Below are 22,486 nucleotides of genomic sequence, written 5' to 3' on the forward strand. Positions count from 1 at the left end.
TTAATGAATGAGAACCTTCTACAGAAGGTTTTCACGTCAGACAAAACCATAAGCGGTGTCTTAGATCCCTATACTAACACTATCTGTTCTGTGAGAGATGCTGTCAGGGTTGGATTATTGGACAAGCAAACAGCCACAAGGATTTTAGAGGGGCAACTGGTGACTGGGGGAATTGTTGATCTGAAGAGAGATAAAAAAGTCTCAGTAACTTTGGCTTCAAATCTTGGTTTGGTGGATAGTGCTGATCAGAGAGAACTTATATGCCTGGAGAAAGCTACCAAAGGTAGAGAGTCTGAGAAGAAAGCCAAGCAGAAGCTGATTAGTATACAGGTTGAAACAAATGGAATTATAGATCCTGACACCAAAATTCCTTTAACAGTTATCCAGTCCATTGACAAAGGTCTTTTGGAGAGAGAAGAAGCCATTCAGTTGTTAACTAAACAGGTAGTGGATGGAGGAATTATTCACCACGGTTCTGGGATGAGGCTCTCAGTTGATAATGCCACTGAGCATGGTTTAATTGATGGAGATTTGTCCAAAGAACTCAAGCAAGTTGAGAACATATGCTTTCATCAATTTATTCATCCCCAAACAGAGGCATTTATTTCGCTCCCTGAGCCATAGCAGTTGGTCTCATTACCGGAGACTTTACAAATCAAGTCCAAGAAATTCAAGCCCTAAGTGGAAGCTTTGTAGATCCCATTTCTGGCCGAAGACTGAGTTTATCAGAAGCGGTAAGAAAAGGACTCTCATCCAGTGAAGCTACATTGTCTTCAGGAATGATTCATGGGATTGTAGATCCTGAGAACTGTAAAATTGTACCTTATTCAGAACTTATTAAAAAATGTAAGATTGATGTTGAATCTGGGCAGAGATATCTAGAGATAATTCCCTTCTCAGATGTCAGAGATGGAGTAGCTGGCAAACAGCTCACTCTATCTGAAGCAGCCCAACTTGGAAAAGTAGACCTTGTGCCTATGTTGAGACTACTGGAAGCCCAGGCAGATGCTGGAGGAATTTTAGATACTGCTACAGGCAAAAGACTATCGTTAAAGTCAGCTTTGGAACAAAAATTGGTGGATGAGAAAATGGTTCGAGTAATTGCAACTCATCAGGTGTTGAATGGAGGAATTGTTGATGTATCTAGTGGCCAGAGAGTAACTTTAATAGAAGCTGCTGAAAGAGGACTAATCCATCCTGAATTGTTAGCTTCTATTCAGACAGATATTCAAAGAATAAATGACAGCTCATGGATTGAAATTCAAAAAGGAATTGAATCATGTGAATTAAAAAATGAATTTCCAAGAAGGGAAATATTGGCTGTTTATAACCAGGCAACTGAAGTGAGTTATTGTGAAAACCAAGAGGAAACAGAGAAAATGTGTAGGGCTACAGAAGGAAAAACTAAAGTAAGGGTTCTTGAAGGTGTTCAGGGAACAGAGAGCTTAGGAAGGTCTATAGAAGATATGGAAGTGAGGGAGCTTTCATCAGGAGGATATAAATCAGTGGATCAGGGTGAGAGGACAGCCCCTCAAGATGCTATAGATTCCACCAAAATCACACTTTCTCCAAGTTTTGAGGGCAGTTTCTTAGACCAAATTGTTGTGAAACAGCCTCACCCAGAGGGTTACAATTCTGGTGTAAAACAAATAAAAATTAAAAGTCCTGATATTCCTGGAAAGATGAGAGTGGTGGTTTGGAGAAACATAGAAAAGGAGAAAACAGATTCAAGTCAGGAAGTCGTTGCTCAAGTAGAAATAATCCAGCATACCAAGGAAAGACAAACTCTAGAGGACCAGGTATCACTGACTTCAGAGACACAAGAATCAAAGTGTGGAACTTTGGGTGAGTTGCTGACTGACCTTGCTATGGGGAAACCAATCACTACTGATATGGAAAGGGAAAGGGAAAAGGAACTGAGTGCAAAAGAAAATGGCCATACATGCAGACTAGTACCTGTCACAGGAGCAAAGTTTTCTCAGGAGATGACTGTGAAAGATGAACAAGACTCCCAGGAAAATCTACAAGCTAAAGAGGGTACAGTACAGGAAAGAGAGAAAGAATTGTATGTCAGTCAGAAGTTTTCTTTAACTGATAAATCAAAGGACATAGCACCCCAAGTAATGTCCACAGGAGCAATTAAAGAAGGCACCCAGGATGTAGACGTTTTCCTAACTTTCAAGCCAACAAAGTCACTCCAAAATCCCTCTGTCTCTTTTGGAGATAAAGAAAACATGAGCGTCTCTTCTTATGGCCCCAGAGAAAGGTCATGGCAAGAGATAACTTGTGACTCACTAATACCATTTAAAATTGCAGAAGTTACAGCCTCAGGAGCAAACATACAAGAAACTCAGGGTTTGGGATTCCCAGAAAAAAAAATTGTTATGCAAGAGGACAGCAGAAACAATGAAGGACTTGGCAGAATTTTCAAATCTGAACAAATAAGAGGTCTTGAAATAATTGGAGAGGAAATTTCACATCTGGCTTCCCCCATAGTGGCCAATCCAGAAAAAGTGTTACTTGAAGAAACAGCTGAAGAGGGCACCAAAGTTAACTGGGGATCTTCTGTAACCCTCAAGCTTAAAGAAAAGCCATTCCCAGAAGTGACTGGAGAACCTCCCAGACCTTTAGTGCACCTTGCACCAGAGGGCACTAGTGCCTCTAGATCTAAGTCTAGGTCTAATCCAAAGAATAAAGGAGAAAAATCAGTACCCCTGGCGTTAGCCCAAGCAGGGAAGGTGGATGAGAAAACAGGCCAGGAGACGGTGATTCTGAGCTCCAGCAGTGAGCAATCTCTCTTTGTAACTTCACCAGAAGGAAAGGGGAATGAAGACACAGGCCAAGAGCCCTTCAAAGCAGCCAAAGTAAGTTTGACTTTGGGGTGTATACTTTTTGTTTTGGCTATGATTGGATTACTAGCAGTTTAATTCTACAAAAACCGGATGATGAATCCATATGTGTGTGCATAAAATAATACACATGTATAATATACACATAGAGAGAGTGGGTGTGCTCAATAAATAGTTGCTTCCCTGAGATAACTCATTACTCATAGCTCTCTGTATTCACCAAACATTTTGCACACTTTATCTTATGTAATGTTTGTAACAGTCATTACTCTAGTTGTAATATATATACTATGTGCATTTTATAGAAAATGAAACCAAGCCTCAGGGAAGTTAAATATCCATAAATATCCATAATATCTATAAACTATACGTAGAAAGTTAGGATTGGATAGATCTAGTCCAGTCACTTCATCTTACAGCTGAAGAAATAGGGGCCCAGAGAAAGATGAAATAACTTTTCCAAGGTTACAAGGCTAGTAAATAATTAAACTTAGATTTGAACCACATCTTCTAACTGCTAAACCAATATTCCTTTCAGTATACCATATTGCCCACTTTCTTGTGACGTGGCTAGTAGTTGGTAGAACAGAGATCCATACTTGGCATTTCTGATCTAGTGACCTTTCCACTGTGCCATGTCACATTCCCTCCTAATAGGGCTCATCTCCTGTATAGGAAATTGTTTTAGGGAATTAAGGCAGTGGTTTAGCATGCCCTTCTGCAAAACATTGCAGAATCTCCACGATAGAGATTTTCCATTGAAGATAATATGACAACTTGTGGTAGTGCCACCTAAAGGTAGGGTTTCTTTGGGAGATTGATATATTTGCTAAAACATTGCTTCTAAATTAATGGTAATGACCTGGTAACTGGGAATTTATGAAATCACATTTTATCACTGTTATTTGAAATGATTCTTTAGTGGAAAGGAAGCATATGTAAGACTAGATCTCTCTGAGTTTGTTTTGTTTTAGTGTCTTAAAAATGAAAATCTTTCCGTTATTCAGAAGGGGAAAACTGAACCAGAAAAAATTTGTCTGAGGCCCAAGTAGTCTCTCTTTTGGTTCCACAGACGGTGTGTAGCCGCCGGCTCTGTTTGGAGCACGATGAGCAGCTGGTGTCTTATCTCTCTCTCCTCCGGAATATTGAGATGAGAACCAAGCAGATCTGTCCAGCACAGCTGAGCCTAGCAGAATTGCAAGACCAATTGCACCAGGCAAAGGTAAGTTCACAGAGCTTCCCACCAGGTTTGAGGGCTCCTGTTGGGTTTGTCCCTAAAGTTCAGGCCCCGGATAGCGTAATGAAAAGATACAGCTGATTCATGAAATTTGTGTTCAGTCTTACTTCTGGATTTCTATGTTTGAATGGGGTTTATGGCTAACTTTTGTCCCAGAGTCTGCAGGCTTCTGTAGCTCAGAGTCTCTAGAGGAGGACTGACTAAATTCCATAGTACTTGATCACTGGTAGTGTTAGGGCTGCTGTTCAGCCATTGCAGTAGGTTGTTTTGACCAACAAACGTGTAGCTTTGAAAATATTTGGTTCTTCTATCTGCCTAACTACTCAGTTCCTTCATATGATCCTTACCCACATTCTACCCTCCATTTGTGCCTGGCCTTCAGTACCCTCTCCCTGGGCCCTCTTCTTTTCCATTTATACTTTTGGTGATGACATCAGCTTCCATTACTTCAATTGTGATTTGCCTATGCAGATGACTTTCACATCTCCACTGTAGCCCCTAATCTTTCTCTTGAACTTGAGTCCTGCATCACCAGCTGCCTACTGGACATTTCTAAATGTTCTAACTAGATGTCCCATAGGTATCTCAAATTCAGCATGTACAAAATAGAACTCACTGTTTTTTCCAAAATCTTCTCCTCTTCCTACCTTTCCTGTTTCTATTGAGAGCACCAGCATTTTTCTGCTCACCTAGTTTGTAACGTTCTCTTCTCTACTAACATCTTAGTTCAAGCTTTCATCACTACTTGCCTGAATGGTTGGAATAACTTCCTGATTGGTATCCTTGTTTCCAGTCTCCCCCTTCGAATACATGTTTCACACAACTTTCAAATTGATGTTCCCAAAAGTGTAGATCTGATCATGTCATTCCCTTGCTCAAGAAGTTCTGGGGGTTCTTTATTGCCCCAAGGATCAGATACAAACTCATATTTTGCATTTAAAACACTTTATGATCTGATTAGGGGGCACAACGGATAGAGCTCTGGGCCTGGAGTCAGGAATACCTGAATTCAGACCTGACCACTGATCCTTGATAGCTGGGTAAGTCACTTAACTTCAGTTTGCCTCTGTTCCCTCATCTATAAAATGAGGATGATAATAATAACAACAACCTCCCAGGATTGTTGTGAGGATCAAATGACAGTGATTATAAAGCACTTAGCACAGTGCCTGGCAGAGAGTTGAGGGCTATATAAATATTAGCTGATATCATCATCATCATCATCATCATCATCATCACCTTTCAGGCTTCCTATATATTACTTACCTTCATGTACTCACCATTCCAGATGAACTGTCCTGCTAACTGTTACCTACATATAACATTCCGTCTTTTTCTTGCCTTTCATAATGACCTCCATTGCAATAAAGATGCTATAGAGGTAGGAAAGACACAAAGTGGGGCAATGAAAAACTGAAATAATTCCGAAGGTGGGACGCTGTGGGAATGACAAGGAAAGACTCTAAAGTCTCAGTTGTAAGCAGCCTCAGGGAGTATCTGGTCCAGTTTGTCCTTGAACAGGAATTCTATAGCATCCCTCACCAGGGTTCATCCCGCCCTCCATTGGGTAACAATGATGCCGTTAATTGACATATATAAAGCACTTGTGGCTTGTAATACTTTTAGGTGCATTCTCATTTGATGCTTCCAACAACTCTGTGAAGTGAGTGAGAGAGATTGTTATCTCCTCCCTTTGACAGAGGAGACAACTGATACTGAGAGAACTTGCTCAGGTAACTTGCCCAAGGGTCAACACAGCTGAAAAGCATTTAGATAATATTTATAAAGTGCTTAGCACAGTACCTGGCACATTGTAGGCCCTTAACAAATGTTTATTCCATTCCCCCCACTTGAGGTAAGATTTGAATCTAGGTCTTCCAGATTCAATGTCTAGGACTGTATCCATTATACCATGCCACACTATCCACTACATCTCCGTTGAAAATACTACCTTCTAAGACAACCTGTTTCATTGTTGGGCAGCTTTGAGGAGTACAGTGAGTCAAAATATGCCTGCAAGCTTAGAAATATGAACAATTTCAAATGTAGCTGAGAAAATGTATAGGATTAACTATAAAATTGTAAAGATGAATGTGGCAGAAGCCTCACCGGGGCGTAGAAGAAGTTAAATTGCCCCACTTGTTTGTTAAGCTCACCCCTGTGATCCAAGCCAGAGCCTGCCATTGTCATTTTTCCTCTTCTAACCCCCCACATAGTTGTCATTGACACTTTCTTCATGCAGTCTTCAAACTAATCCTGTGCTTCTCCTTCCTGATGCTATTCTTATTAGTCTTTGTGGTTGCTTCACACTCTTCCTTTGTATTCACCCCTTGGGGCCATATGGAGTTAATTTCCCTTTCTCCCTCACAGGTTCTGGACAGAGAGCTAAGGGATCTGTCCATCCTGGTGAATCGAGAGCTGGAGTGTGTTAATCAGATTGTGGCCAACCAGCCCCAAGAAGTCCCTGCTCAGTTGCTGAAGGCTCTGGAGAAAGATGCCAAAAATCTTCAGAAGTCTTTCAGATCTGTGAGTGACACATGGGCCTCCAGATTGCTGAGCCTCCAGAACAATGTGGATGTGGAAAAGGTAGAATTATTCTTTACAGCCAAATGGCAGGCCCAAAAAGTCTAGGCAGGTTTAGGGATTATAATTATAATTCAATGACCGTGTTTTTTTTCTGTAGGCTAAAATCTTAAACCAACATGAAGTTCTACAAGACAAACTTCAAGAATTAGGAACCTGGATTAATGAAACCAGTCACACTCTATGCAACAGAGAAAATGTCAATGAATCAGATGCTACTGACCTGAATAACCATCTTCAGGAATATGAGGTATTGCCAGACTTTCAGTTACTTATCATGCATTTAATTTTCCCTTGGAGTTTTTGTCTTTTTCTCTTTCTGTTAAGAACTACTGTTCAGAACAGTATAGTGTGGGGGAAAGAGAAAGGGTATATATGACATGTAGTCAAGAGACCTGGGTTCTAGCCTGACCTTCACCATCTATTAGCTATATAACTTTAGACAAATCACTTCATCTTTCTGAGCCTCAATATTCTCATCTCTAAAATGAAAATAATAATACTTGCACTGTCTTTTGAACAGCACTTAACACAGTGCCTGGCACATAGTATATGTTTAGTGAATACTTGTTCTTTAATAACTGGGATTTTGTGAGGATCAGTGAGACTAATGTATAAAAAGTACTTTTTAAACCTAAAAGCACTATGTTAGGACCTAGAAAAGGCCGTTATTAAGCAGTTACTATATGCCAGGCACTGTGCTAAGCATTGGGAATACAAATATGTGTGATAAGACCATGCCTTCCCTCTGGGAGCTGACATTCTAATAGGGAAAGCTGGAAAAATGAGGTGGGGTGCAGTGGGGTACAAAGTCTTAATGATGGCTGGAAAGTGTCTTGGAGGCCTGGTTCCAGGCAAGATAAGGTTAATGCTCACTTCTGATAGATAACCTGATATCCAGGAGCAGTCGTCTACTATTTGTAAGCAAAAAGCATTTTGTAAACACAATGGTGGTATGGCAATGGGAGCTATTATTATTAAAATATGAGTGTGGCTTTAGAACCCTTTGGGTGACTTTTCATTTTCGGTATAATGTCAGGTCTGTTTAATTTTTCTATTTAAATATAATCAGGCATGTGGAACTTTGCAGATACCATTCCTCTGGGATTTTCCATGGATGGGAAATATACATCAGACTGGACATTATCACCAGAGCTGATTATCTGGATCAACCTGCTGTCTTGTTTCTGGTTCAGTGATAAACCTGATGCCAAAGTGTTAGCTCTGATTCCAGGGCACTACATTTCTCTCAGTCTTCCCTGCACTTCTGGTGGCCTTGTAAAGATGTGCAGTGGACCCAGGTTCCTTGAAGGAGCTCAGTCAAATATATGTGGAGTCAGTGACTTGGGAAGTGGCGGCTGTCATCTTTGGCCCCTCTTCCCTGCAATAAGGCATCTGTCACATGGGAAGTCTGTGTATAATCCCCTCAGTGCAAAGTATAACAGCAGCATCAATGGCTATAGGATGGAATGGAAAGACCCTGAACTAGGGGTCCAGAGACCTGCATTCTAATCCTGAATCTACCATTGGCTTGTTTATAACTTTGATCAAGTCACTCCTTCTCTGGTTCTCTGGAAAAATGAGGTGCTCCGATGAGACATCCATGAAGGGGGCCCCCCCCCACCCCTTCCAGCTAGCATTTCTAGAAACCTCATGAGCTCTCATTTATCTGCAGTGCTTCATCAGTCTCTGACTGACAACCTCTCACCAATTAGCAATTTCAAAACCTAATTATGTAGGAAATAATAATAATAGCTGAAGTTTCTATAGTATTTTAAAGTTTCCAAAACCCTTTACATACATTATCTCACTTGATTCTCACAACAATGCTGTGAGCTAGTTCCATTATCTTGCCTCACATTACTGATGAGAAAACCGAAGATGAGATTGAGTGATTTCCCTGGGTTGTACAGCTAGTAAATGATTGAGTTGGGATTTGAATCCAGGTATTCCTGACTTCAAGTCCAGCATATTATCCACTATGCCTCCAAATTTGCTGGAGCAAAGGCTGCCTCTAGTAAATCCACCACAGAGAAATAACATTCTGAATATCAAAGATAAATACATTCTGAGCTGATGGTCGGGTTGGTGGCATGGAGACTAGAGCATTGAACTTGGAGTCTGGAAAATTTGAGGTCAAATTCTGCCTCAGACCCTAGCTCTGTGACACTGAATAGGTCATTTCACCTCTCTCAGCCTCCGTGTCCTCATCTGCAGAATGGACATAATGGTAATGCCTACCTCCCAGGGTTGTTGTGAGGATCAAAGGAGATAATATACGTAAAGCATTTCACAAAGCTCAAAGTGCCATGTGCATTCTTATCTGTGCTTCACTTTCACACTCCCCGCCGCTGTCTGCCCTGGCCAGCTTGCCATCTGCCGGTCGCTGCCTGAGTACTCCCATTTTACCACTCTAGAACAAAATTCCTTTCACTGATCCCATCTTTACCAGGTGGGTTGCCTTCCCCTGCTAGAATGCAAGCTCTGAGACGAGCTCTTTTCTTAATCTTTGACCCCCAGCCCTTGGCACAGTGCCTAGAACATCATAAGTATTTAATAAATGCTTTTTCATTGACTTATTCATAAAATTGAGTTTTAAAAGTAAAGAATCGGTGATGGGTGAGCTGCATTCCAAAGCCAAACAGAAATGATCTGTGCGGAGTCTTGATTGTTCTGGATTGAGGTGCTCGGTGAGCACATAAGCTCACTGAAAGTGTTTGAGAATTGAGGTCCAGTAGAGGCAACTTAATAAGTTCCCTATGCAGAGCCTGGAGGAGATAGGGTTGAGAGGCTCTCAAGGATTGGTTTGTCTCTCCATGCTCCGCACAAAGAAGCATCTCTGTTTAGTTCTTTAATTGGGACATCTCTGTACTGAGAAGGGAGGCGCAGAGCTGCTCGTGTGAGGCAGTGCACAGGAGGTCCATTTCCCATTCATCTTTCTCTTGTACTTTTTCAGGCCTTGAAACAGCCCTTCTCTGAGAGGAGATCGCAGCTGGACATTCTTGCTTTGGACATTCAGTATTTCATCTCAGAGCATGCCCAGGACTTGGCCCCTCCACAGAGCCGGAAGCTGCTGAGGCTTCTGAATGAGCTGCAGAAGGCCTTCCATGAGCTGTCGGTGCACACTACAGCCCAAAAGGATGCACTCCAGGGCCATCTTCAGCAACTGACGCAGGCTGCCCGGGTCCAGGTCAGGCCTTTGGAGAGGCTCTCTCTTCCTAGGCTCCCTGGTTGCCACTCCCAGCTTGCTCTTGAGAACTTGGCTGCTATTTATTTGTGGCCACCTCCATCCTTTCAAAGGGTGATTAGGACAATTCCACCAGATATATGACTGGACATATTATAGTACCTTTCTTTCATAAAACAATAACCGGGCAGCTAGATGGTGTAGTGGCTAGAGCACTGGACTCGGAGTCAGGCAGATTGGCTTCTCATTCCTGCCCAGAGACTCATGAAGACAGGCAAGGCGCTTAGCCTCTCTGCATCTGTTTCTTCATCTGTCAGATAGGGATAATAACAACCCCTACCTCCTAGGGTTGTTGGGAGGATCAAATGAGATAATATTTGTGGAGCAGTTTGCAAACCTGAAAGTGCTCTAGAAATGCAAGCTATCATATGTAGTTCTCAAGGTGCTTGATGAAGTCACAGCAGTCTTATAAGGACCACAGATGACAGAGGAATAATCATGTCAGCACTATCATTTAAAAATTCTTTTTATGGTCTGCAAAGGGCTCTGCTCACAACAGCACTGTCCGGTGCGGTGCGCAAGGATTATTGTCCTCATTTTACTACTGGACTACCTGAAACTCCGTTTCTGGGAAGTGATTTGCTGACATACCTCACCAGTAGCAGAACTAGGATTCAAGCTCGAGCATCTCGCCTCTCCAATGTAGCTGACATTCAGATAGTACTTTCAGGTTTACTGTTTGCAAGAGCTGTTAAATCATGTGATCTTCATAACATCCCTGGGAAGTGGTAGAGCAAATGGGATGACCTCCACTTTGCAAATGAGGAAGCTGCAAGTCACAGAGGTGGTCTTATGTCTCCTAGGCTCACAAGCATTTGTTAAATGCTTATTATGTACCCAACCACCGCACTCAGTCCTGGGAATACAAATACAAGCAGAAAAACAGTTTATAACCTCCAGGAATTTATATTCTTAACAGGGGAGGACAACACATAAAAGGGAGCTCAGGGGGCTGGAAGGGCATACAAAGATAAACTGTCGGGAAGGCAGAGGTCAGTGTAGGGAGGCCAGGACCAGAACCCAAGGCTCCTGACTCAAGTACGGAACTGTACCATTCTGCCTCCCAAGTCCAGTGCTCATCCCCACGGCACTTGCCTCTCCATCACAATACCTTAAAACAAACAAAAAACCTCCAGACAGCTTCACATTTTATTGCTCCCACTGCATTATCAACTCCATTGTTGCTGTTAATATAACAATCCTGGGGTGATGGTAGTGATTTTTTTCTTACCTCACATATGTTACCTCACTATTGAGAAGGCAAGTATAAGGGTGGTCTTGCATTAGAAAGAGCCTTAGACTGTCATGAGTACAACCAGGTTCAAGCCCTACCTTGGATCCTGGCTGCATACATACCCCTGGGTGATCCCTTACCCTCTCTGAGCCTCAGTTTCATTACCTTGTTTCCAGTGTTGTTTCGAGGATCAAATTAGATGAAAAGCATTTTGCAAGCATTAAAATGCTATATAAATGTCAGTTATTAAACAAGTAGGTAACTTGGAATTTATTTCACCTTTCTGGGCCTTGGTGTCCAGTTTGTAAACTGGGACCCACACCATTTGTATTCCCCTTCTTAATTGTGGGGAAAGCAAGAGGCCCTTAGAAAAGACCAAGTACACTTTTACACTTGTCTTCCTTCAGCTGGGCCTTTGAATCAGCTATGTTTGAAGTACAATTGAGCACTGACCAAAGAAAAACCTTCCACAAGGTGTTGGGGGTGTGGTCATCTAGCCTCCCAAATCTGGACATTCACTTAGGACCTGGCTTAGTGCTACACAAATTGAGTCCAGTGCAGGTAGCATCTATGAGTAATTAATGAAGTCTCATTGGCCATGGCAGTGAAATGTGAGGCCCCCAAGGACAGGGCCCCAGCCTGAGGACACTGCTAAATTGCAGGGGGGAGTACAGCTGCGTGTGGTTATTCTCACCATGCACACAATTAATGCCACAACTCATGTTAACCTTGAACCCCTTAAGAAATGCTATGCCTTCCTCTATGTCTACCTCTGTGTGTGTGTGTGTGTGTGTATGTTAACCTGTTTGCTTTGCTTTTTTCAGATTCAGTCTGCACCCATCCTAACCCATGAAGATCCCTCTTTGCAGCTGAAGAGCTCTTAGGAGCTCTCTTCCAGAATCCTTATATTGTTTGTGTTAAAAGGAGGGGGAGAGAGAGGGAGCCAAGCTGGGCACCTCTTTGTGAGTGTAGGTGCCAGAGCACCATCATGAGGTAGACACTGGTGAGAAGAGAATGCTCAGTTCAGAATTGTTTTTTGATGGAAAAAGAAAAAAGAAAAAGATGGTCAGAGACACACATCATGCTCAATCCCTCCTATCTGGTGCTTTTTTGTCATGTAGCAAAGGTGGGGCCTGGAGGTGGAACCAGTCACAGAAGCATGCTCCTCTGGCCAGGGACCTCTCTCCAGACCTCTCACATCTGTGTAATTCACTGGGGATAACTAGGCGGGTGGTCACTGGGTAAAAATTATTGCTGGAAAACTTCCTTCTTTTCCATATCACAGGCATCATAACATATGGCATGCAGTGATTTTCCTTCCTTTTGTCCATTTTCTCAATATTTAGTAGATTCAAAGGATGGGTAGGAAAAATGAAAGAGCCTAAAACTCAGACCCATCAGTGTAGTAACTCAAAGCTCTAATGAAGGAAAATCTTGAAAATATTAGCTCAGCCTTGTCATATGGGCCTTTACTCCTATTTGCCTTGGATAATGGAGAGTTGGCTGCCTTAAGCAGCCTGGGGAAAAGTGGTGAGACCGTGTTATCCTTGTTTTCAGACTCTGATGCTCAGACTGGGAGGCCAGGAGAGCTTTTCAAGTATGGTTTCTGTGCTTGTCCCATCTCACCCCTCCCGCCCACCTTGAAGTATATATCCTTTCCATTTTGCATTTCAAGGACTTGATTTTTATTTGGCCCCCTTTGGGGGGAGGTACTAACTGTCTTTTAATACCTTTGCATTCCAACCAGACACTACAGGAGCAGCAGAACACATGCCACCAGAGGCTGGAGGACCTTTGTGCCTGGGTAAGCCAAGCTGAGCAGGCCTTGACAGGTCACTACGTCACAGGGGCAGGCCCGAGGACCTCTGCACCTTGCAGCAGAAGCAAGACTCTGTGAAGGTCAGTACTGGAACAGAGGGATGGACATTCTCCCACAGAGGCAGGCTTCTACCCAGCCCTGCTAGAGACACATGTCACTGGACCATGTGTATTCCATTCTGTTGTCTTCACATAAGGTAGCACTATGAGACTCACCAGTAGGAAATTTGAATTCACAGACTGCTCTCTGCCACATAGCATGCACCTGGGTTGTCTTCCCTTATTATTACCTAGTATCTATGCAAAGAATGAAAAGTTATTTTAAAAATTCTTTTCAACATATGAGAGGAAATCTACTACATATGTATCTTTTCTATGAATTCGAAGGTCAGCTTGGAATGGCTTTTAGATTATGCGTGTTCATGGCTCCCTCTGTTTGCATGGATAACTGATAATTGATGAGTACCCTCACAGTTTTCAGACTACATGTTAGGTTCCTAGTTATCAGTATTGAGAGCACTGCTCTTAGAATGTCCATGTTGTTCCCTAATTTGATAGCTTTTTCCGTGGTTACTCTGCCCGTTATGCTGCTTAGTGATACTGAGACTGATTGTTCTCTCCCCGTTGTCACATAACAAGGATCTGCAGAAGGATGTCCAGAACCACACCACTTCCTTTGCCAATGTCATCAAAGACACTGAAGGATTCCTGGAGGAGAACCAGACCAAACTGAGCCCCCACGAGCTGAGTGCCCTGAGGGAAAAGCTGCGCCGGGCCAAAGAACAGACCGAGGCGTTGCAGGAACGGACACGTGTGGCCCAGAAGGAGCTGGAGGAGGCAGTCACTGCGGCCTTGCAGCAGGAATCTGAAAAGGTAGTGGAGCAGAGAATGGCCCTGGAGGCTTGTCCTGGGTAGCCGTCTTAGTGAAGGGCCCCACAGAGCCACTGTTTTCCTTCCAAGTCATCAGCAAGGAACTCCAGACCGTGAGATGTGTGTTTCAAAAAGCAATCTCAGTACCTGACCAGTAACCATTGCTTCATTAAAGAACTACACAAAATAGAATGAAATCAACCCAAGAGCTCCATGAGTTGATTTGGGAAGCCAGGGGACACAAAGGTGTCATTGGGTTACCTGTAAAGTGAGAAGTCTGCACTAGATAATCTTCAGGGCCCCTGGCAAGCTCTAAAATCCCGGATCCTGTCAGAGCTAGAGGGCACTCTCTGGCACATCTCTAGGGGACGACAAGCTGGCCACATGTCCTCCTTGTAGCAGTCTAGTTCAGATTGCAAGCACACTTGGAACACAGGCACTGTTCCAAGTAGGAGTAGGAAATTATAGAAGTCTGAGGGTCATCTTTTATTATACTCAGTGCTGGGCATAGCCTTCCTCTGGTTTCAGCAGCTAAAGAAAGATATGGACAATCTTGAGAAGAGTAATAAAATTAACTACATGACTGTGAGAAAGATTTCTTTTATTTTATCGGCATGAGGAACTCCTGGTATGGGAACTCCCTTCACCAAGACAAATCACAATTGATGCATAGTAAATGAGTCCTGGGGAGTTGCCTGAGGCACAAAGATGAAATGACTTGTCCTAAGTCAGACAGCTAAGCAAGATTTGAACCTGGGTCTTCTTGACTTTGAATCCAGCACAGCCTGCTGTACCACATTAAGAAGTACATTGGCATAGTGAATATAGTGCCGAAATGGAAGGTAGAAAGATATGGGTTCCAATTCCACCTTAGGCACTTCATAGCTCTGTGACTCAGGACAAGTTACTTAGCCCATCTCAGTCTCCTCATCAGTAAAATGGAAGAAAACCCTATCTGTAGCACTTACTCAGAGGGTTGTTTTGAGGTTCATAAGAAGTAACTCATATGTATAACACTTTACCACCTTTAAATGTCAAAAAAACAGCTAAAAAATTGGAAAGCCAGATTGAGGAAAAGTTTGAGAACTGACTGCCTTGAAAAGAGAGAAAGGTGTGAGAAGCAGCAGCCCAAAGATCTAGGTTGGATGACACAGAGAATGGTGTCCGATTGGAATGGGAGGGTATGTGCTTGTCTGTCTGCAGCAGCTGATTGGCATGTGTTTAACAGGGGTTTGATGTGATGCTGCCAAGTGATTTCCCTACAGACCTCTCCAACTATCGGATGTCCTCTAAGACTACTGTTGTTGCTTAGCTGTGGACAGCATAGGGGAGGGGTAAAAACAGCTAGAGGACAAGCTTGACATAATTATTTTTCAGTGGATTTTCAGTGGATTCATGGTAATGTTTTGGTTTTCTGTGCAAATGCTTCACATACACAGATTTTTAACTTCCCTTACCTCTTAGCTGAAGCCCAGCCTGATGCAGATGTTTTAAATGACTCAGGCCTTCTCTTCTCACCTGCCACTGGTATTTTCAGACTAAAGCTGCCAAAGAACTGGAGGAAAACAGAAGTAAAATTGATGCCCTTCTGGATTGGGTGGCATCCCTGGAATCAACAGGTGGATTGACCAAGTCCAGCCTTCCAAAATTGGAACACACTCCAGGAGAGCATTTGGGGAATGGAGTCATAGACACCATTGATGGCTACTCTGAGATGAGCCAAGCTCCAGAGAAGCTGGACCAGCAGTATGAGGGTGCAAAGGTGAGTGCCTTTCTTCATGCTTATTGACCTGCACAAGAACAGACCCTGTGTTTGGGATATTTGACTGTCCCTTGGCTCCCTCTCTGGCTGGGTGGCAGAGAGGGCAGTGGCCATCAGGTGTAGGGAGATGACATCTGGGCCATAGTGTTGTTCCCTCGGGTTCCCAAGCCCTTGAGGGAACCTCAACCACTTTTTAGGTCAGGAGAGACTGCATGGCACAACCTCAAAAGCTCAAACTGTTCGGTGTCAGCACCAGGGTCAAGATTGTTCTGGAATTTATTAAGCACTTGTTATGTGCAGCGAGTTATGATGGAAGGTCTTAGGTTACAAAGACACAAAGCAGTTCCTGTTCTGTCCTGCTGTGACAATACAAGTTCACCCAAAATAAATGTTCAGTGATTTTGGGAGGAATCAGTTGCAGGGGTCAGTATTGTCAGTAAGTAGCGTGTCTGCTAGGAGCTATCCATGGGTCAGCCAGCAACAGGGTCAGGCTCAGAGCAGATGAGCTTGTGTGATTCCGTTATACTTCACTTAAGCAATTTATTCTTCATGTGACTTTAGAGATGTCTCTTAACCTACTTGGACCTTGGTTTCTTTATAGATTAAAATGCCTCATCACGTTGTTGTTGTTGTAAGGATCAGATGAAATTCATGCATGTGAAAGTGGTTTGAAAACCAAATCACTGTGAAGGATTCAGCCCAATGGTTTTAGATCTTGCTGCTCCCCGTTGCACGGTCCCGTCCCCCCGTCCCCCTGTCCCCCCCAAGCTTTACCACCACTATCTACTTGGATCAAGGAAAGCTGATAAATGTGATGGTCTTCTCATCACTTTAAAAGTTCAGCCTAGGGGCAGCTAGGTGGTGCAATGGATAGAGCTCCAGCCTTGGAGTCAGGAGGACCTGAGTTCAACTGTGCCCCCAGACACTTGACATTTAATAGCTGTGTGACCCTGGAGAAGTCACTTAACCCCAATTGCCTCACCAAAAAAAAAAAAAGTTCAGCCTGACACTTAGGTCATCCCAGGGTTCCCAAAAGGCAGCCCCTTTCCTTAGAAACAGTATTCAAACATAAGGTGGTATTCTGCCCAAGTGCTCAGAGAATAATTCTGGAATTTCTTAGAAAAGAAAGGGAAAATCTGCTTCTGAGCAGATTGAAGAATGTCCACATAAAACCACTGGGCAAAACAAAAACAGACTGGCAACTTGGTTCCTCTGATTCCTCACTTGCCAGAATTCTTATAGATTGAAAAGACAATGTGGAATACCAGGCTTGGCATCAGGTGGCCTGATGGTGAGTTTTCATCCTGGCCTAGATACTTATCCAGCTGTGTGACATTGTCCAATCACCTTATGTCATTGACCTTCAGTTTTGTTATCTGAAAACCAGAAATAGTGATTTGAACTACTTCCTTACCAGGCTTATTTGGAAAGTGCTTTTTGAACTATAAAGTGTAACATAAACGTGAGTTCTTATCATCCTCTTCTAATTGTCCTTTTGGTTTGGGATTTCTTTCCCAGGCCCGTCACCAGGAGCTGCTATCCCAGCAGCAAGACTTCATCCTGGCCACTCAGGCAGCTCAGGCGTTTCTGGACAAGCATGGCCACAGCCTGGCCCCAGAGGAGCGGCAGAAGCTTCAGCAGAACCTCGGCGACTTGAGAGAACGGTATGCTGCCTCCTTGGCCCAAGCAGAGACGGAGTTGAAGCAGTCACAGGCCTTGCGGGATGAGCTACGGAAGTTCCTCCGTGACCACGGGGAGTTTGAAGACTGGCTTCAGCAGGCAGAGAGGGAGCTGGAGAATGTGCACAAGGGAGGCAGCGACCCTGAAGCCCTCCAGTCCCTGCTGCTGCGACAGAAGAGCTTCTCTGAGGACGTCATTTCCCACAAAGGAGACTTACGGTTTGTCACCATGTCTGGACAGAAGGTCCTGGACACAGAAAACAACTCCAGGGAAGGCACAGAACCCTCAGCAACCAGGCACTTAGTGACCTGTAAGCTGGACAATGCAACCAAAAGATATACTGCCCTTCACTCAAAGGTATGGAGGAAAACTCGAATCCCAGAGGTCAATTATCTCATTGAATTTTCTATTACCTGCCCATGGTCCCCATGGCATAGAGTGGGAATCACTTCCACAAAGTAGGGTGGACAGATCCCCATGCTGTTAATAAGCAGGCTCCTCAGGGACTCAGGCTTCTCTCTCTCTCTGCTCTGGAATAGTGGACATGGGGCAAGTTACTGAGCATGTGGCCTTGTCCCAAGCTGTTGTGTCTTTGTTCATTCAACAGATATTAAATGCATGCTGTATACACAGTATAACAAACATTAAGTGATATGTTCTAGAGAAGGTACAAACACAGTTTAGGTAACAGCTTGTCCCTGACCTCATGGAAAAATCGATTATGGGAATAAGATACCAACACTGATAATTGTAATATGCAATATTACAGGATAAGAGGCAGCTTGGCACAGAGAGCTAAGTCAGGAAAACCTGGGTTCAAATCTTGCCTGTGGCTCATTCTTTTACTCTGTGATCCTGGGCAAATCATTTAACTTCTCAGTGTCCACAGGCAATGCAGAAGAGTTGCACATATGCTTTGGGAGAGGAAGTTTCCTCACCTGGGAGTTCTGGAGTGGCCTACACCAATGAAACCCCAGATGTAGATCAATCCACTGTCATATGATGAGGGTATCAGAGAGGTGCCAATACTCAGATCACTGAGGGAGGCTGTGCAGGGAGACTGTGATAGGCTGGAAGAATCAGGGAAGGCTGCACGCAAGAGGTGGCATTAAAGAGCTGGGAACTGAACAGGCAAAATGCAGATAGATTTTTTTAAGTTCAAGTTTAATTTTTTTCAGTTAAAAAAAATCTATTTTCGGGGGCAGCTAGGTGGTGCAGGGGATAGAGCACTAGCCCTGGATTCAGGAGGACCTGAGTTCAAATTCAGTCTCAGACACATAACACTAGCTGTGGGACCCTGGGCAAGTCACTTAACCCCATTGCCTAACCCAAAGGCAATCTTAAAAATCTGTTTTCTTTTACTCTCACACCCTCAATTGGAAAAAAAGAAAGAGAAACAAAACCTTTGTAATGTCAGTGTGAAGCAAAACAAATACCTTTATTGATGATGTCCAAAAGATATGTGTCTCATTCTGTGCCCTCAGCCCACCACCTCTTTCAGAAGGTGGGAAGCATTCCTCACAAGTGGTCATTGCATTGAGCAGAGTTCTTACAGCTTTCAAAGTTGGTTTTTTTTTCAGTGTTTTCTAAATTATTCTCCATATTTTGCTCACTTCTCTCTGCATCAGTTCACACAAGTCTTCCCAAGTTTCTCTGAAACCATGCCCTTCATTATTGCTTATGGCACATCCTCTTTCTTTGATCTTTTGGGGCATCGGTCTGTAGTGTTCTTGACAGGCCAGAGGTTGTGCATAGTTTAAGAATATGTGGGGCAGAGTTCTAAATTACTTTCCAGAACTGCTGTTCCAATTCACAGCTGCACCATTACTGTACTGATGTGCCTGTTTTTCTGCAGTTCCCCCGCTGTTTGTTGTTTTCCTTTTCTGTCAGTTTTGCCAATCTTATGGGCTTGAGGTGGTGGCACCTTAGATAGCTTTAGTTTGTATTTCTCTAATAGTGATTTGGAGCAGTTTCATATGGCCATTGATAGCTTTGATTTTTCCTTAGAAAACTGCCTGTTCATATCCTTTAACCATTTATGAATAGGGGAACAGATACAGTCAGTGACTGTTTGAATGGAGGCTGCTGCATCGAACTCTGAATTCACAGAGCTTTAGTTAACTCCAGACTGTGCTCTTCCCTAATAAAATGCTTGCCTACTTTCATTCATTAAATAGCCACATCTTGATCCCTTACTATTTGTCAAGCACAAAGGGCCATGGGTTATACAAACAAGAGCAAGATATGATACTTGTCCTCAGAAAATGTATGGTCTGGCAGAGAAGGTAAACTATGTAGAGATAAAGACAATGAAAAGGAGACTGTGCTGGGTGGTGCTAAGAAAATGTAATACAAAGCAAGGAAAGATCATTTCTGATAGGAGGTGTGAAGGAAAGCTTCACAGTAGAGGAACAATCCCTTTTAAGTATTGGTCACTTTTCAACAGAGATAAAGAAACAGGGATATCTGGGAAGAGAAAGCAATTTTCAGGAAAGTGGATACTCCTGAAGCACCTGGCATTGGGGGAGCAGCCCAGAGTTATCCTTACCCAGTTTTTCCCCCTCTTCTTGAAACAGTGCAACAAACTAGGTTCTCACCTGAACATGCTTCTGGATCACTCTCAGCAATTCCAGAGCAGCGCAGACAGCCTTCAGTCCTGGATACAGGAGTGTGAGAGCAAGGTGAACCAGCTTCTCTCAGACCCTGTGGCCTCTGACCCCACAGTCCTTCAGCAACAACTTGCAAACACAAAGGTAAAACAAGTCAGCAATTAAACCCAAGCCCTGATATCAGAATGGTCTCCTTAAGTTCCCCCCACATCTTATGACCTAGAAATGACTGGAGAAGGGAAACTGGCAAGGGGGGGAATTGAACAAGACCAGAGTGCCGAACCCCCTTCTGAACACTAGCAATTACCTTTGGGGGTAGTTTTGCTGACTTAGAGGCCCTAGAAGAAGGTCACTAACCCTCTTGGTCTTCATTCTGCTCTTGGACAAACAGCGGTTACAGGGAGATCTGGCCGAGCATCAGGTACCTGTAGAAAAGCTCCAGAAAGCAGCAGGGGCCCTTATGGAGATGGAGGGTGAGCCAGCTCCTGATCCTCGGCACATCCAAGAAACTACAGGTACGGAGCCAAACCAGATGGTACTGAGAGAGCAGGGATCAGGAGGCTACAGGGGAGAATTTCCCCAGGAATACAGCTGGGGTAGGGGAGCGCATGGAGTGAAGATGGGGAGGCCTCACTTAACATCATCAGAGTCCAGAGCTTACAGCTGGGATACTGGGAATAGCGCAAAGTAGGTCTGACCCCGACCAGACTTTGGTGGCATCATCAAAGTGGAAGGCACCTAGGATATTATCTTGCCTAACCCCTTCATTTTTAGAGGAGCACCCCAGCACCTTCCCAAGGTTACACAGGTAGCAGAGCTGAGAGTTGAGCCTAGCACCTCCAAATCCAAATACGCATTCCACCTGGGAGTGGGATGATGCCCAGTTAAAGTTGTCAGCTGGCCTAAGGGGCACTTGGTCAGAGGAGGGTTAAACTTCTCTCTCAAAAGATGCTAATCTTTGATGCAGATATTTTTATCAGGAACCAGAAGAAACCAAATTGAAAATCTGCTTAGCAGAGGAAGAGGGCCAGCTCAGATGTTTAAGGGAGACTTCAGTGATGTTCTTTCTGTTTTTTTTAGGGGAATACGTGATTTTTTAAATTTTATTTATGCTTATGTCATTTGAGTTCCACTCATCAACAGTACTCCAAGCTTTGCCTTCCCTTTTGGGTTTTCTTGACACCTTGTAAAGTCAATTTTATAGAATTTACAGTAGAATTTAGAGTTTACTTTTGGGGAACTTCTCCAAGTGGAAATCTGCCAAATGATCTTTTTCCAGATATTCTTTTGGGGACGAGCAATGATTTACCTAGAAAAACACTGTCCCCATTGTCTTTGAATCTTGCAGATTCCATTTTGGGCCATTTTCAGAGCCTTTCTGGGAGGCTGGAAGAACGTGCTGATCTATTACAAAAGGCAATTGCTCAGTCACAAAGTGTCCAGGAGGGTCTGGAGAACTTACTGCAGTCCCTCAGTGAGGTAGAGAAGAGCCTGGAGGGAGAGCAGGTGGCATCACTGACCTCAACAGCTATCCAGGAAGCCTTGGCCATCAATGTGGTGAGAGAGTCGTATGGGCAGAACAGTGTGAACAATACCAAACTAAATAATGACATCATTTAAACGGCTTCGAAATCCACTTACCTGAATCCTCAAATAGAGTTAAAAGAAACTGAGTGAATATCATGTATATAATATATATGTCACTTGCATTTATGTATCACCTACTATGTGCCAGGCACTGTGCTGAGCACCTTACGAATACCTCATTTCAGTCTCATAGCAACCCTGGGAGAAAGGTGCTATTATCTCCATTTTACAGTTGAGGAAACTGAGGCGAACAGAGGTTAAGTGACTTGCCCCCCCCCCACACACACACACTTGCAAATTGGTTTGTCCTTAGGAAGAGAGATTGCAAGTTGGTTATTATGATGGGAGGCCCTGAGGAGGGTTGGGCAGAAAGTGGGAGCTCTGAAAGTGCTATGGCAATATTTTCCATGAATTCTTAGGTGAGACTGAGGTTGGTGGGCAGTGTTTGTCAGCTTTCCTGAGGTGAGTTGATCTTAGAGCCAACATGTTTTTAATGGCAGAAACTGAAGCAGGACATTGCCCGGCAGAAGAGCAGCCTAGAGGCCACCCATGAAATGGTGACCCGATTCATGGAGACAGCTGATGGTGCCACAGCCACAGGGCTTCAGGGCAAGCTGGTGGAGGTGAGTGAGCGCTTCAGCCAGCTGTGTCAGCGGCAGCAGGAGAAGGAGAGCTCCCTGAAGAAGCTCCTGCCCCAGGTGGAGATGTTTGAGCACCTCTCAGAGAAACTCCAGCAGTTCTTGGACAGCCGAGCTCGGATGCTCGCCTCTGGGAACCAGCCTGATAGAGATATTACTCAGTTCTCCCAACAGATTCAGGTGAGGGTAACTCTGTAATGGGTGATGTAAGGAATTTGTGCAAGGGAGCCCTGACACGACTGATTAAAGAGTACCGGATTGACTGTATACTCACTTGATTCAGTGGTTGATGCTGCCAGTTTGACTCTTTTATAGGTCACCTCTCTTTTTAGAAAGAATCTTCAGCAGGGAGAACCTGAAAAATTATGGTTG

The 22,486-nt window shown here is 43.7% G+C and overlaps 1 protein-coding gene across 1 annotated transcript in view; it reads left to right on the forward strand.

Annotated features, from left to right (window-relative positions):
* The window catches only part of MACF1 (microtubule actin crosslinking factor 1), a 370,629-nt gene that overhangs the window by 217,122 nt on the left and 131,021 nt on the right, over positions 1 to 22,486 (forward strand). The window contains 15 exon segments of the mRNA XM_078145466.1: positions 2 to 616; positions 619 to 2,864; positions 3,922 to 4,071; positions 6,457 to 6,672; positions 6,770 to 6,919; positions 9,626 to 9,859; positions 12,898 to 13,000; positions 13,003 to 13,049; positions 13,608 to 13,841; positions 15,376 to 15,600; positions 17,119 to 17,637; positions 19,857 to 20,033; positions 20,281 to 20,404; positions 21,238 to 21,446; positions 21,977 to 22,294. Coding sequence (XP_078001592.1) covers positions 2 to 616; positions 619 to 2,864; positions 3,922 to 4,071; positions 6,457 to 6,672; positions 6,770 to 6,919; positions 9,626 to 9,859; positions 12,898 to 13,000; positions 13,003 to 13,049; positions 13,608 to 13,841; positions 15,376 to 15,600; positions 17,119 to 17,637; positions 19,857 to 20,033; positions 20,281 to 20,404; positions 21,238 to 21,446; positions 21,977 to 22,294 — 5,567 coding nt within the window.

Source organism: Phascolarctos cinereus, unplaced genomic scaffold (genome assembly GCF_003287225.1).
Source record: "Phascolarctos cinereus isolate Bilbo 61053 unplaced genomic scaffold, phaCin_HiC Scaffold_726;HRSCAF=1367, whole genome shotgun sequence".
In the NCBI taxonomy this organism is placed as follows: domain Eukaryota; kingdom Metazoa; phylum Chordata; class Mammalia; order Diprotodontia; family Phascolarctidae; genus Phascolarctos; species Phascolarctos cinereus.